The following is a 16,924-nucleotide window of genomic DNA, read 5'->3' on the forward strand; positions in this document are numbered from 1 at the left end:
ACTTCCATACTATTTTCCATAATTGTTGAATCACTTTAGAAACACCAATAGTGCATAAGTGTTTCAATTTCTACACATCCCCACCAACATTTTTTCCTGCCTTTTGATAGTAGTCATCATAACAGGTGAAAGATGATTTCTCATTGTCATTTTGATATGCATCTCTCCAATGATTAGTCATGCTGGGAAATCTTTTCATCTGGTTACTGGCCATTTGTATACCATCTTTGGAGAAATGTCTGTTAAGTTCCTCTGGCCATTTTAAATTAGGTTATTTGATTTTTGTGTTCAGTCGTAGGAGTTCTGGGAAAGATTGAAGGCAGGAGGAGAAGGGGACAACAGAGGATGAGATGGTTGGATGGCATCACTGACTCAATGGACATGAGTTTGGGTAGGCTTCAGGAGTTGGTGATGGACAGAGAGGCCTGGCATGCTGCGATTTAGGGGGTCGCAAAGAGTCAGACATGACTGGGCGACTGAACTGAACTGAACTGAACTGAACTGAAGAAAACTTAACCCAAGATCAAAGAAGTTTTTGCATATGTTTATTCTAGCAGTTTTAAAATTACAGATTTTACATTTAGCCTTATTTTCTACGTGGGTTTTCCTGGTGGCTCAGATAGCAAAGAATTTGCCTGCAATGCAGGAGACACAGGTTCTATCCCTGGGTCAGGAAGATCTTTTGGAGAAGGGAATGGCTACCTACTCTAGTATTCTCGACTGAGAAATCCCACAGACATAGGAGCCTGGTGGGCTACAGTCCATGGGGTTGCAAAGAGTCAGACAGGACTGAGTGATTAACACTTTCCCTTTTCATTGTCCACGTAGCTAACTTTTGTGTATGATTCGATAAATGGATCAAAGTAAGAAATTTTTTTGCTTGTGAATATCCAATTGTTTCAGCACCATTCATGAAAATAATTACAATTTCTTCACTGAACTGTTGTTGAACTTTTCTTGCAAATCTTCTGATCTTTAACTTGTGGGTGTATTTCTGGACTCTCCATTGATCAGTTTGACTATATTAAAACACTATACTGTTTTGATTAGGTAATTTATGTTCTCTAATTTTGCTCTTCTTTTTCAAGTTTGTGTTGGTTATTCTAGGTCCTTTGTATTTCCACATAAGTTCTGGAATTTCTACAAAACATTCTTTGGAAAAACTAAAGGAGACCTTAATAAATAGAGGTGCTAATTCTTCCCAAATTAACCTATATGTGGCCCCTCAAAGGTGTCTACATCCTAATATGTGATGTTAATACCTGTGTATGTTATGTCACATGGCAGAAGGGACTTTGCAGGTAAAATTAAGGTTACATATGTTAAAACAGGGAAATTTTCCTAGATTATCCAGGTGTGCTCAATGTAATAACATTGGCCCTTAAAATGGAAGTGGAAGAGAAGAGAGTTAATTGGAGAGATGCAGCAGGAGAAGCAGGAGAGATTTGAATTGTGAGAGTGACTTGACTTGACCCACCATTGTTGGCTTTGAAGACAGAGGAGGTGAGTCATGAGCTAGAAATGTGGGTGGCCTCTTGAAACTAAGAAAAACTCCTGGGTGATAGCAAGTAGGGAAGTAGGGACTTTTAGTTTGCATTGAATTATATCTACAATCAAAATAAGCAGGAACTGAATTATGTCTATAATTGAAATAAGTAGGGAAACAGTTTTTGTCCTGAAGTCTCTAGAAAGAAATGCAGCCCCGCCAACACCTTGATTTTGTTTTGAGGCCCTAATTAGAGACCAGCTAAGCTCATCATACTTCTGATCTATGAAAACCATGATATAATGAAGAGGTGCTATTTCAAGCTACTACATTTGTAGTACTTTGTGATGGCAGCTATAGAAAACTAGTACTTTTTATGTCTGTATGATCTAAAGCCATATTGCTGATCTTATTCTTGATATTGACATTTTTATTTCCTTTTTACTTTTCATCCTATTTAGATTGACCAAGCTTTACCAATCTTCTTGATCTTCTCAAAGAACCAAGTTTTGGTATTATTGCTTTTCACTGATAATTTTCTATCTTCATTTCATTGATTTCTGATCCAGCACATTTTTTTTCTAATTATTTTGAGTTTTATTTGCTTAGAAAAAAATGTGCTCAGCCTATTTGAACAAAAACTTCATGAAAGAGCATATATGAATGGCAAATAAGTACATGAAAAGATGCTCAACATCATTAGTCATTAGAGGGATGCAATTTGAAACCATAATGAGATACCATTTTATGCCCACTGGAAAATAAAAAAATCTAAGTGTTGAAAATATGGAGAAATGGGCATTCCCATATACTACTGGTGGAATTGTAAAATGTTACAACCATTTTGGGAAGTAGTTTCACAGTTTCTTAAAACACAAATATTCCATAAACTAGCCTATCATATAATTCAACAATTCTGTCCCTAGATATTGATCCAAGATAACTGAAAGCATAATGTACATATATATAATTTATATGAAAGTTCATAGCACATTCATTTGTAATAGCCAAACATTGGAAGCAATGCAAGTGTCCATCAAAGGTGAATGATTATGTGCACTGTGGCATAGCCATACTTAACAAAAAAGAAGAATGAAATACCAACACTGAAGAATTGAAGAAGGAACACACCAAGGTTGAAGAATCTTAAAATAATTGCATTGAACGGAAGCAGTCTGTTAAAAAAAAATACGTGTTATATGATTGCATTTATAGAAAATATAAAAACTATACAATGAAAGGAAAGCAATGAATGGTCTCCTGGGGGTGGGATGGGGTGACAGGAGGAGGGAGAGGGAGAAAAGAATATGGACATGAGTAAAGTGCTGGCATGGTGGATATATTCATTATCCTGATGGCTGTTGTTTTCTTTGGTATATATATTAGCCAAAAGATACATGTTAAGTGTGTTCAGTTTGCAGAATATCAATTATCTTCAATCGCATAGGCAAAACACTCTCCGACATACATCACAGCAGGATCCTCTATGACCCACCTCCCAGAATATTGGAAATAAAAGAAAAAATAAACAAATGGGACCTAATTAACCTTAAAAGCTTCTGCACATCAAAGGAAACTATTAGCAAGGTGAAAAGACAGCCTTCAGAATGGGAGAAAATAATAGCAAATGAAGCAACCGACAAACAACTAATCTCAAAAATATACAAGCAACTCCTACAGCTCAACTCCAGAAAAATAAACGACCCAATCAAAAAATGGGCCAAAGAACTAAATAGACATTTCTCCAAAAAAGACATACAGATGGCTAACAAACACATGAAAAGATGCTCAACGTCACTCATTATCAGAGAAATGCAAATCAAAACCACTATGAGGTACCATTTCACACCAGTCAGAATGGCTGCGATCCAAAAGTCTACAAATAATAAATGCTGGAGAGGGTGTGGAGAAAAGGGAACCCTCTTACACTGTTGGTGGGAATGCAAACTAGTACAGCCACTATGGAGAACAGTGTGGAGACTCCTTAAAAAACTGGAAATAGAACTGCCTTATGATCCAGCAACCCCACTGCTGGGCATACACACTGAGGAAACCAGAAGGGAAAGAGACACGTGTACCCCAATGTTCATCGCAGCACTGTTTATAATAGCCAGGACATGGAAGCAACCTAGATGTCCATCAGCAGATGAATGGATAAGAAAGATGTGGTACATATACACAATGGAGTATTACTCAGCCATTAAAAAGAATACATTTGAATCAGTTCTAATGAGGTGGATGAAACTGGAGCCTATTATACAGAGTGAAGTAAGCCAGAAGGAAAAACATAAATACAGTATACTAACGCATATATGGAATTTAGAAAGATGGTAACAATAACCCGATTATGCGAGACAGCAAAAGAGACACTGATGTATAGAACAGTCTTATGGACTCTGTGGGAGAGGGAGAGGGTGGGAAGATTTGGGAGAATGGCAATGAAACATGTAAAATATCATGTAGGAAACGAGTTGCCAGTCCAGGTTCGATGCATGATGCTGGATGCTTGGGGCTGGTGCACTGGGACAGCCCAGAGGGATGGTATGGGGAGGGAGGAGGGAGGAAGGTTCGGGATGGGGAACACATGTATACCTGTGGCGGATTCATTTTGATATTTGGCAAAACTAATACAATTATGTAAAGTTTAAAAATAAAATAAAATTGGAAGAAAAAAAAAAAAGAAATCTGAAGATGAAGAATTAGCATTTTAACAATTAAACTATAAGTCTGTTTACTTGTTTTTCAGGATGGATTGCTATTCTAGGTGCCATCTGGTTGCTAATTTTAGCTGATATCCATGATTTTGAGATAATTCTACACAGAGTGGAATGGGCAACCCTTCTGTTCTTTGCAGCACTCTTTGTTCTGATGGAGGTAAGTCTTTTGTTGAACTTTTGCAATAGTTCAAAGACCCGATTTTTATATTTCACATTTTATTTACTGAATGAAAAAAGCCCAAAGTTTGTAAGTCTTTGTACATATTCACTGAGCGGAAAATTATGGGGGTTGAAATTAGACTATTTTAAGTTAAACCAACTTTTATCTCAGGCACTTAAATGATATTTAATAAACTTGTTTATTTGGTTGCTTTTTTTTTTTTCTTGAATAACCTTTGTGGTTTGTAAACTTTCTCTAATTTCATTTGCTGTAAAGTAGAATTTACTCTAGTTTGGGCTTAGAGCAAAATGACTTGTTACAAAAAGTTTATAGGGAAATATCTTGATAGTCTATTCCTTTTGTGTAATATTTAAATAATCTCTTATAATGGGAAAGACTGTATCAAAGAAAAGAATGAATAACATGTATTGTTTTAGTTATAATTGTTGTCACAAAGTTATTCACAATAACTTTTATCTTGGGAGTTGATTCACAAACATGTACCTCCTCAAATACAAAGATTTACTATATAAAAAATACTGTTCCCCAAAGGATTACTTCAAACACACCAAATGTTTCACATTAATCACCTTAACTTGTTGATTACAAATCCATTCAATATTCACTATTCTCTTGATTAAAACTAGCACTTTTTAATTAATTATTTTTAAACAGGTCCCTTGTATCATTGAAATCTGTCTTTAATTCATAATAGATTACATAGGTGTAATAACTCACATAGCCCCTCCAAATACATCAAAGAGATATGAATCATATTCTACTTCATCAATTTCCTACTCAAAACTTCACCTTTTCTATTCTGTGCTTTCTTTATGCACAAACATATAGACTATTGAGGGGGAAATTCTAGTTACTATTTCATGATTGGCTTTTGAAAGTCGCTGCCTCAATTGTATGTTTATTCAAGATGTAAACTGCTATCTCATCTAGGCTTTGGCATATTGTTCTCAATTTCATACTTCTCTTTGTCTGATAGGGTAAATGCTGGAATATTTAAAACAACTTGAGATATAATTTATATATTATAAAATTAATTCCTTTTACATTTACAGTTCAATAATTTTTAGTAAATTTTGAATGTTTCATTCCCATGACCCTCATGATCCCTTATAGTCATTTCTAGCTCACAACTCCAGCTCTAGGCAATCACTGATCCTTTTTCTATTGAGTTGCCTTTCCTGTACATTTCATCTAAAAGGAATCATATATTGTGTACTATTTTCTGTTGGCTTCTTTAAATTAGAATAATGATGTTGAGGTTCATCCATGTAGCTTAGACTCATTTGTTTTATTGCTGAATAACATTCTGCTATATGGATATACTATATTTTATTTACCTATTTTCATAAAAATTTATGTATATTTGTGTATGAATTTTTGTGTGGACATATGTTTTATTTTAGGTAGATAATAGGTCTTATCATTGCTTTAACTTATTAAGAAACTGCTAAAATGTTTTCCACAGTGGTTGTACCATTTTACATTCCTACCAGTAATATAGTAGATTCCAGTTTCTTTACATCATCATTGTCATATATTGTCATTCATTTTGATTATAGACATTCTATCAGTCAGTTCAGTTCAGTCGCTCAGTCGTTTATGACTCTTTGCAACCCCATGGACTGCAGCATGCCAGGCCTCCCTGTCCATCACCAATTCCTGGAGTTTATTCAAACTCATGTCCATTGAGTTGGTGATGCCATCCAACCATCTCATCCTCTGTCATCCCCTTCTCCTCCTGCCTTCAATCATTCCCAGGATCATGGTCTTTTCCAGAGTCAATTCTTTGGATCAGGTGGCCAAAGTGTTGGAGTTTCAGCTTCAGCATCAGTCCTTCCAATGAATATTCAGGACTGATTTCCTTTAGGATGGACTGATTGGATCTCCTTGCAGTCCAAGGGACTCTCAAGAGTCTTCTTCAGCACCACAGTTCAAAAGCATCAATTCTTCGGTGCTCAGCTTTCCTTTTAGTCCAACTCTCGCATTCATACATGACTACTGGAAAAACCATAGCTTTGACTAGATGAAACTTTGTTGGCAAAGTAACATCTCTGCTTTTTAATATGCTGTCTAGGTTGGTCTTAAGTTTTCTTCCAAGGAGCAAGTGCCTTTTAATTTCATGGCTGCAGTCACCATTTGCAGTGATTATGGAGCCCCCCAAAATAAAGTCTGTCACTGTTTCCACTGTTTCCCCATCTATTTGCCATGAAGTGATGGGGCCAAATGCCATGATCTTAGTTTTCTTAGTAGGTGTATAATGGTTTTTAGTTTTTTAAAAAGGCAATATGGGAAAACATTCTTTGAACGTACTGTTCTCCATAGTAGCTGTACCAGTTTATATTTCCACCAATAGTGTAGGAGGGTTCCCTTTCTCCACACCCTCTTCAGCATTTTTTTTTTTTAGATTAATTTTTAATGGAGTGTACTTGATTTGCAATGTTTTGTTAGTCTCTGCTGTACAGAGAAGTGAATCAGTTATACATATATGTATATCCACTCATTTTTAGATTCTTTTTCCATATAGGCCATTAAAAAATATTGAGTAGAATGTCCTATGTTATAGAGTAGGTCCATATTAGTTATCTGTTTTATATATAGTGGTGTGTATATGTCAATATCAATCTCCCAGTTTATCCCTCCACTCTTACCTCCTGATAACCATAATTTTGTTTTCTACATCTGTGACTCTATTTCTATTTTTTTTTTGCTTTTAATTGATTTGTCTTTAATTGAAGGATAATTGCTTTGCAATATTGTGTTGGTTTCTGCCATGCATCAACATGACTCAACCATAGGTATACCAATGTCCCCTTCCTCTTGAACCTCCCTCCCAACTCCCACCCCATCCCACACTTCTAGGTTGTCATAGAGCACCAGTTTGAGCTCCCTGAGTCATACAGTAAATTCCTACTATCTGTTTTCCATATGGTAGTATAAATGTTTCCATGCTGCTCTCTCCATTTGTCCCACCCTCTCCTTCCCCTCCCCATTTCCTCAAGTCTGTTCTCTATTTCTGCATCTCCATTGCTGCCCTGCAAATAGGTGATGGCATCATCAGCATTTTTGATGGCCATTCTGACTGGTGTGAGGTGATATCTTATTGTAGCTTTGATTTTCATTTCTCTAGTAATTAGTGATGTTGAGCATCTTTTCATGTGCCTCTTGACTATTTGTGTGTCTTCTCTGGAGAAAAGACCTAAATAAGGTCTTCTGCTCATTTTTGATTAGTTTTTTTATTGAGCTGCATGAGCTGTTTGTAAACTTTGGAGATTATTCCCTTGTTTGTTGTATCTGCTGCACATATTTTCTCCCATTTTATGGATTATATATTTGCTTTGTTTCTGGTTACCTTTGCTGTGCAAAATTTTTGAGTTTAATATGGTACCATTTATTTATTTTTCTTTCATTTCTTTCATTTCCACTACTCTAGGACAGAGATCAGAGATACATTGCTGCAATTTATGTCAAAGAGTGTTCTGCCTATGTTTTCCTCTAAGAGTTTTACAGTAATGTCTTACACTTAGATCTTTAATCCATTTTGATTGGAGTTTGTTTTTTTGGTGTATGGTGTTAAAGGATATTCTAATTTCATTCTTTTACATGTAGCTGTCCAGTTTTCCTAACACCATTTATTGAAGAGATTGTCCTTTCTCCACTGTATATTTTTGCCTCCTTTGTCATAGATTAATTAACCAGAGGTGCATGGGTTTATTTCTGGGCATTTTGTCCTATTTCATTGATCGATAGTTCTGTTTTTATGCAGTACCATACTGTTTTGATTACTGTGGCTTTGTAGTATATTCTGAAGCCAGGGAACTTTTTACTCCAGGTTTGTTTTTCTTTCTCAAGATTGCTTTGAGTACTCAAGGTCTTTTGTATCATCATACAAATGTAAAATTTTAAAATTCTAGTTTTGTGAAAAATGCCATTGATAATTTGATAAGGATTGCATTGAATCCATAGATTATTTTGTGTAGTATAGTCATTTTCACAATATTAATTCTTCCAACCTAAGAACATGGTATATCTTTCCATCTGTGTCATCTTCGATTTCTTTTTTCAACATCTTGTATATAGTTTTTGGAGTATAGGTCGTTTGCCCCCTTAGGCAAAATTTATAACTGTGTGTTATATTCTTTTCGATGATATTGTGAATATAATTTTTTTTAAAATTTTATTAGATTGGTGCAAACCTAATTGTGATTTCAGACCCTAAATTTTAAATCATTATAATTAGGCTCAAACACATCTTTATTAATTGAAATAGGAACCATTATAATTAACACATTTTTGCCAGTGAGAAATGTTTGTTTATTCTTGTTACATAAAAATCTGTGCTTCAGGATTCAATGAACCCTTGGAAAGCAAAAAGTTGTTGAGATGCTTGAAGAATGGCAAATGAGGCAAAACGTTGCAGCCCAATTCATTCAACTTTTGAAGTGTTGGTTGTGTGACGTGTGGTCTGGTGTTGTCATGCAGAAGAATGGGGCCCATTCTGTTGACCAATGCCAGTTGCAGGTGTTGCAGATTTCAATGCAGCTCATTGATTTGCTGAGCATAGTTCTCAGATGTAATTGTTTCACAGGAATTCAGAAAGCTGTAAAGGGTCAGATGGCCAGCAGACCACCAAACAGTGACTATGACCATTTTTTGGTGCAAGTTTGGCTTTGGAAAGTGCTTTGGAGCTTCTTCTCAGTCCAACCACTGAGCTGGTCATTGCCAATTGTATATAATCCACTTTTTGTCTCACAATCTGATGGAGAAATGGTTCATTGATGTTGCATAGAATAAGAGAAGAAAACACTTCAAAACGACATTTCCCCCCCCTTAATTTTCAGTCAACTCATGAGGCACCCACTTATTGAGCTTTTTTGCCTTTCCAATTTGCTTCAAATGCCAAATGACCATAGAACAGTTGACATTGAATTCTTGGGCATTTTCTAGTGTAGTTGTAAGAGGGTCAGCTTCAGCTTCAATGATAGCTCTCAGTTTGTCATTGTCAACTTCCAAAGGCTGGCCACTATGCTGTTCACCTTCAAGCTTCTCATCTCCTTTGTAAAACTTCTTGAATCACCACTGCACTGCACATTTGTTAGTGTTTACTGGGCCAAATGCATTGCAGATGTTGTGAGTTGTCTCTGCTGCTTTATGAACATTTATGAACTAAAGAAAATCACTCAAATTTGCTTTTTGTTTAACATCATTTCCCTAGTCTAAAATAAATATAAAATAAACAGCAAGTAATGTTATTAGCAAAAAAACATAAAGTGAGAAATGTGCATTAAAATGATGTACAACACAACCACATTTATTTAAGAATGTATTCCAATATCAAATGGCAAATTTCAACAGTGCAAAACCACCATTACTTTTGCAACAACCTAATATATTCTGATTGCATATTAACATTACATGGAAATACAAATTTTTTAATAATAACATTATATCCTGGGACCTTGATGAATCCATTCGTTAGTTTAGTAGTTGTTTTTATATCCTTTGGAAATTCTTTTCATGTCATCTGCAAAGACATTTTAATTTCTTTTCTGATCTGATGCCTTTAACTAGCTCACATTTTCCCCCTTCCTTTCCTCCAAATACCCTCTTTCCCTCTTCTCTTAATTTTTTCCTGTCTTGTTAGGTAGAATCCCTAGTTTGATGTTGAAGTGATGAGTATTAACATTCATATCTTATATCTGATCTTGGGGGAAATGGATTTGGTTTTTCACCATTATGCATAGTGTTAGTTGTAGGGTTTTTTTTTTGGCTATATATAGATGTCCTTTATTAAGCTGAGAAATATATTAGGATATATTCCTTATTTGTTGTGAAATTTAATATTGGATTTTTTCAACTTTTATCTGTATCTATTAAGATGGCCGTATATATTGTTTAAACTTTGAATCTATTATTATGGTATACTACATTTACTGATTTTCAGATGTTAAGTCTGCTTTGTATTCCCGAAGTAAATCTCACTTGATCATGTTGTAATAAGTTGTTGAGTTAAGTTTACTATTATTCTTTGAGAATTTTTACATCTATATTCACGAGGGATATTGATCTATACAGTTTTCATGTATGTTTTGTCTGGATTTGTTATGAGCATCACACTGAATGAGTGTGACAGAATGGGTTGCAAAGAATTCTGTGTAGAAGAGTTTGTGAAAGATTGTTTTTAAATATTCAATAAAAGTTTCCAGTGAAGCCATCTGGGCATGAAATTAAATTGTGGAAAAGTTTTATATATTTGTTTGTTTTTCCTAATTCATTTTCTTTGGCCTATTTAGGTATTCTAGTTCTTCTTGAGTTAATTTTACTAGTTTTTGTTTTCTATGAATTTGTCTATTTCATCCAAATTTTCTTAATTTTTGGCATAAATTGTTTGTAATATTGCCTTATAATACCTTTTATTTCAGTGCTATCATTAGAGATATCCCCCTTTCTATTTCTGATTTTGATGATTTGTGTCTTCTCTCTTTTTTCTTGGTTAGCCTAGGTAAAGTTTGTCTACTTTTTTGATATTTATTTTTAAAAGGAAATATTAATTTCATTGACTTTATTTTTTCATATTAAGTAATTGGATAAACTCTTGAATTGGAAATATTTTTTAAAGTTGGAAAGCCTTAAGATCTTACTTTCTAAGCTTTAGAGTTTAGTGCATTTCATCTAAAACTGTCTATTCTCTCAGTGACAAAGACATTTCATTTTTTCATTACCATCCTCTTTGCTTCTTCCCTTATAGATGTGTGTGTATTTAAAGTTCTCAGGCTTTCTGATACGTGTTAATGTTTGACAAAAACCAACACAGTACTGTAAAGCAATTATCCTTCAGTTAAAAATAAATAAAAATTAAAAAATTATTGACCTTTAAAATTTTTTCTCAGGCTATTCTGCTAGCCAGAAAGAAAATCCATTTCCAACAAGCTTCTTTTCACTAGACTCTCAGTTCCTCATTTCCTCTTGCTACTTTTCCACCTAAGTCTTCTTATTTTAATGATCCTCTCCATAGATTCAGATGCTTTCAGGCAGACCATAAGGTTTCCATGGCTGCTGCTTGGAGGTCAAATTACTTTCATTAATTTTCTTTGTACATTTTTTGATTTCTATTTCATTGATTTCTGCTCTAATCTTTATTATTTAATTTCTTCTATTGGCTCTTGATTTGATATTCTCTCTTTGCCTCCTGTGTTCTTAAAGTGGAACCTTAGGTTATTAATGAGATCTTTCTTATTTTACATAAGCATTTTAGCTACAAATTTCCCCCAAGCATCATTTCTCTGCATCCTTTATTACTGATACTCTTCTTTTATTTTCATCTGTTCAAAATATTTGCTATTTTTTCTTATAATTTATTTTTTAAAGATTTGTTAGCAATTTATTTGTAATATTTTCATTTATGAAATGATTCTAGGTTTATTTAATTTTTCTTTTCATTCTACATAAATCAGAACATGATTCATTAGAGCCACATATTTTGCTTTTATCACTGTTTGTAAATCTTCACCTAGACAATCTTGACAAGTCTATAAAATAGTCAAAGTAGATTGTTCTTCAAAATAGGCAAGAGAAGCAAAGTTGATGTTAGTGGTTTTTGAGAGGTATTTAAATATGGTATTGTTTTTGACATATGGGTTATTGAGAAGTGTGTTTTTTAAGTTACCAATATTTGTGGGTTGTCTATATTTCTTTCCATTTTTTATTTTTAATTTAGTTCAATTGTCATAGAATATATTTTTCATATATCAGTCCTTGTAATTTTATTGAGTCTTTGTTTATAGTCTTGCATTTTGTCTTTTCTGGAGAATATTCTACTTGTGCTTGAAAAGTATGTGTATTCTGCTTTTGTTTGGTGGAGAATTCTACAAATATCAGATACATCATGCTTGTCAATAGTTTTGTTTAAGTTTTATACATTACCTATATTCTGTATAATTTATATCAATTGTTGATAGTGGGGTATTGAAGTCTTCACCTATCACTGTTAAATTGTATATTTTCTTTTCACATGTACTAGTTTTTGTTTCATATGTCTTGGAGATCTGTTGTTAGGCACATGTATTTTATAATTATTATAACATTCATGTGAATAGAACTTCCATCATTATTATATCTCCCTCTTTTTTTTTAGTAATATTTTTGTGTTAGAATCTTTTTTGACTGGTATTGATATGGCCACTTTCAGCTCTCATTTGTTGTTTTTTGCAGGGGCTACCATTAAAAAAATTCAGTCTGACAATTTCTTTTTGATTGAAATGTTTGTTTATATGTAATAAAATTACTCATATGGTTGAATTTATCTGTCATTTTGTTATTTGATTTTGCTATGTTTTGTCTCTTTTGTACCTCTCTTCTTCTTTACTGCTTTCTTTGTGCTAAACAAATATGTAACTGTAGACCATTTAAATTGTCTTTCATTTTGTTTTTTACACCATATTTTAAAATTATTATAATATTATGAGTTAAACTATGCATCGATTTAAATTTAGTTTTTATTTTATATTGAAGTATAGTTGTTTACAATGTTGTGTTAATCTTGGATGTATAGCAAAGTGGCTCAGTTATACATATACATTTATCCATTCTTTTCCAGATTCTTTTCCTATGTAGGTTGTTACAGAATAATGAGTAGACTTCCCTACACTATACAGTAGGTCCTTTTCATTTCATTGATCTTTTATATTGTTTTCTTTATCTATATTTCATTTGTTTCTGCTTTGATTGTTATGATTTCTTTCCTACCAGTACTTGGGTTTTGTTTGTTCTTCTTTCTCTAGTTGCTTTAGGTGTAAGGTTATGCTGTGCTGTGATTAGTTACTCAGTCTTGTCTGACTCTTTGCAACTGCATGGACTATAGCCTGCCAAGTTCCTCATCCTGGGGATTTTTCATGCAAGAATACTGAAGTGGGTTGCCATTTCCTCCTTCAGGGAATCTTCCTGACCCAGAAATTGAACCTGCGTCTCCTGTGTCTTCTGCATTGCAGGAAGATTCTTTACCCACTGAGCCATTGAGGAGGCCCCTTGATATATGATGTAAGGTGTAAAGTTAGGTTGTTTATTTGAGATATTGCTTGTTGCATGAGGTAAGGTTGTATTGCTATAAAATTTCCTCTTGGAACTGCTTTTGTTGTGTCCCATAAGTTTTGGATTTTTGTGTTTTCATTTGCGTTTTTTTTTCTAGATATATTTTGATTTCCTCAGTGATCCATTAGTTGTTATACTAAAGTAGCATATTGTTCAGCGTCCACATATTTGTGTTTTTTGTAGTTTTTTTAATGTGTGTGTATTAAATAATTTTTAATCTCGTAGTACTGTGGTTGGAAAAGATGCTTGATATGATTTCAGTTTTCTTAAATTTACCAAGGCCTCCTTTGTGGCCTAGCATGCGATCTATCCTGAAAAATGTTCCATGTGCTCTTGAGAAGAATGTGTATTCTGATGCCTCGTATGTTCTACAAATATCAATTAAGTCCACATGGTCTAACTATTTTCCAGTTTGTGAGTTGCTCACCCAGTGGGTATGGGATTTGATTACATCATGAGGTGTCCCCTCCTACAATCCTTATGTGGTTTCCTGTTTGTCTTTGGATGTTGAATATATTTTTTGGTAGGTTCAAGTCTCTTCTGTCAATGGTTGTTCAGCAGTAAGTTGTGATTTCAGTATTTTCATGAGAAGAGGTGAACTCAAGTCCTTCTGCTCCACTATATTGACTCCCTATGCATCTTAATGTATTACAGTTTACTTCAGGTTAACAGTGATTTGCTTCCAGTAAAATATAGAAATCTTCTTCCAGTACAGCTCAAGTTTTTCCTTCCTCCATTGTGCTCCTATTGTCATATACATTATATCTTTAGGTTATATGCCTAACATATAGTTTTACCATCCTTATTGTTTTGTGATATGCATTTTAAATAAAAAAAAAAAAGAAAAGAAAATATATTCATACAGTCTTTTAAAATATATATATATATATATATATAATTAAAGTATACTGTTACTGCTAAGTCACTTTAGTCGTGTCCAACTCTGTGCGACCCCATAGATGTCAGCCCACCAGGCTCCCCCGTCCCTGGAATTCTCCAAGCAAGAACACTGGAGTGGGTTGCCATTTCCTTCTCCAATGCATGAAAGTGAAAAAGTGAAAGTGAAGTCGCTCAGTTGTGTCCGACTCTTAGCGACCACATGGACCCTTAGCGACCCGACCAAGCTCCTCCATCCATGGAATTTTCCAGGCAAGAGTACTGGAGTGGGGTGCCATTGCCTTCTCCGATTATTAAAGTATAGTTTACTTAAAATGTTTCAAGGTGATTCAGTTATACAAATACACATATAGTATTTTAGAAATAATTTTCCTCATAAGTTATTATAAGATATGGGCCATGGTTCCCTATGCTATACAGTAAATCTTTGTTTCTTGTTGCATGTCTATTTTTAATGAGAAATCTCACATTCTATGTATATTAAGTCAAACAAGTGGAATCAAAATGTCATAATTCTTTTAATTAGGCAAAATTCATAAATGTTTAAATATATATATATATTATACATATATATATGTATACAAAAGCTTTTCTGCTACACTTGATAAAGACTTGAGAAAGAACATAAAAAAAGAAGAGATGAAGAAATTGGAGAACATAAACTAAATGAAATGGGAGCACTGAATATGAAATAGAAAAGTGAAACAAACTAGATAAAAGTGAAAGATCATCATATAACCCAGTTGTTTTTAAACATGAGTACTCATTAGAAGCATATCTGGAGCTCTGGAGAAAAAAAGCAATTCCTGAGCATTGATATTTTAAAAAAAATTCCAATGTAATTCTGATATGCATCTGGATTTTAAAAAGTGATTACAGGTTTTCCCATTAAATCCTAGTTTTGGTGATACAGAGTTCTATTTTTTTTTTCTGTTGACCAGTCATGATACAATGGTATTAAGTGAGTAATTGTTACATAATCACAAGAGGAAAAGATGTTTATCAGTTTTCACAATCAGTAGCCAGACAAAAAAAAAAAAAGATAATTATAATTTTGAGCCATAATGGGAATGTGATTAACTTAACAATATAAAATAATTACATACAACTTTGGGGGAGGTCAAGCAGAATGATGTGGTAAGTGGAAGTGCATACATGCACATAGTTTCATCTACCCAGCCAGTGTATGTCTTATGGTTGGTGCATTTAATCCATTTGCATTCAAGGTAATTATGTATGATCCTATTACTGTTTTCTTAATTGTTTTGGGTTTATTTTCTGTAGGCCTTTTCCTTCTCTTGTGTTTCTTGCTTAGAGGAGTTCCTTTAGCATTTGTTGTAAAGCTGGTTTGGTGGTGCTGAATTCTCTTAACTTTTGCTTATCTGGAGAGCTTTTAATTTCTCTATAAAGTCTGAAGGAGAGTCTTGCTGGGTAAAGTATTCTTGGTTGTAGGTTCTTCCTGTTCATCACTTTAAATATATCATGCCATTCCCTTCTGGCTTGTAGAGTTTCTGTTGAAAAATCAGCTGATATCTTGATGGGAGTTCCCTTGTATGTCATTTGTCATTTTCCCCTTATTGCTTTTAATATTTTACCTGTCTTTAATTTTTGTTAGTTTGATTATTATGTGTCTTGCTGTATTCCTTCTTGGGTTTATCCTCCCTGGGACTCTGTGCTTGCTGTACTTGGTTGACTATTTCATTTCCTATGTTCTGGAATTTTCAACTATTATCTCTTCAAATATTTTCTTAGGTGCTTTCTCTCTCTCTCTTCTACTTCTGGGACCTCTATAATGTAAATGCTGGTGTGTTTAATGTAATCCCAGAGGTCTCTTAGGCTGTCTTCATTTCTTTGCATTCTTTTTTCTATATTCTGTTTTGTGGCAGTGATTTCCACCATTCTGTCATTTATCCATTATTCTGCCTCGGTTATTCTGTTGTTCATTCCTTCTAGTGTATTATTCTTCTCTGTTTGCTCTTTAGTTCTTATAGGTCTTTGGTAAACATTTCTTGCCTCTTCTCAATCTTTACTTCCATTCTTTCCCCAAGATTCTGGATCATCACTATCAATATTCTGAATTATTTTTCTGGAAGGTTGTCTATCTCCACTTTGTTTAGTTGTTTTTTTGAGATTTTATCTTATCCTTTCCTCTGGGACATACCTTTCTGCTTTTACATAGTGATTAGCTTTCTGTAATATTGTTTTTGTTTTAGTCACTTTGAGACCGTGCTTCTTCTTGCTTCTTCTGTCTGTCCTTTGATGGATGAGGCTAAGAAGATTGTGTAAGCTTCTTGATAGAAGGGACTGATGTGGGAAAAACTGAGTCTTGATCTGGTGGGCAGGCCTTGCTCATTAAAGCTTTAATCCAATTATGTGCTGATAAGTGATGTTGCACTCCCTCCCTGGTAGTTGTTTGGTCTGAGGTGACCCAGTCCTGGTGTCTATGGGCTCTATGTAGGGTTAATGGCCAACTCCAAGAGGGTTTACACCACGGGGGACCTTCTAGTTCCCTCATCCCTTTGGTGAATGCCTGCCAACCCATGTTTCCACAGGCGGCCT

General features: G+C 34.2%; 1 protein-coding gene across 1 annotated transcript in view; it reads left to right on the top strand.

The window, feature by feature from the left end:
* Window positions 1–16,924, top strand: part of OCA2 (OCA2 melanosomal transmembrane protein) — a 284,959-nt gene that overhangs the window by 183,134 nt on the left and 84,901 nt on the right. Inside the window, exon 19 of the mRNA XM_070381524.1 lies at window positions 4,233–4,360. Within this exon, the coding sequence (XP_070237625.1) occupies window positions 4,233–4,360 (128 nt within the window). The remainder of the gene's footprint in view (window positions 1–4,232; window positions 4,361–16,924) is intronic.

This window comes from Bos mutus, chromosome 2, assembly GCF_027580195.1.
Source record: "Bos mutus isolate GX-2022 chromosome 2, NWIPB_WYAK_1.1, whole genome shotgun sequence".
NCBI lineage: Eukaryota > Metazoa > Chordata > Mammalia > Artiodactyla > Bovidae > Bos > Bos mutus.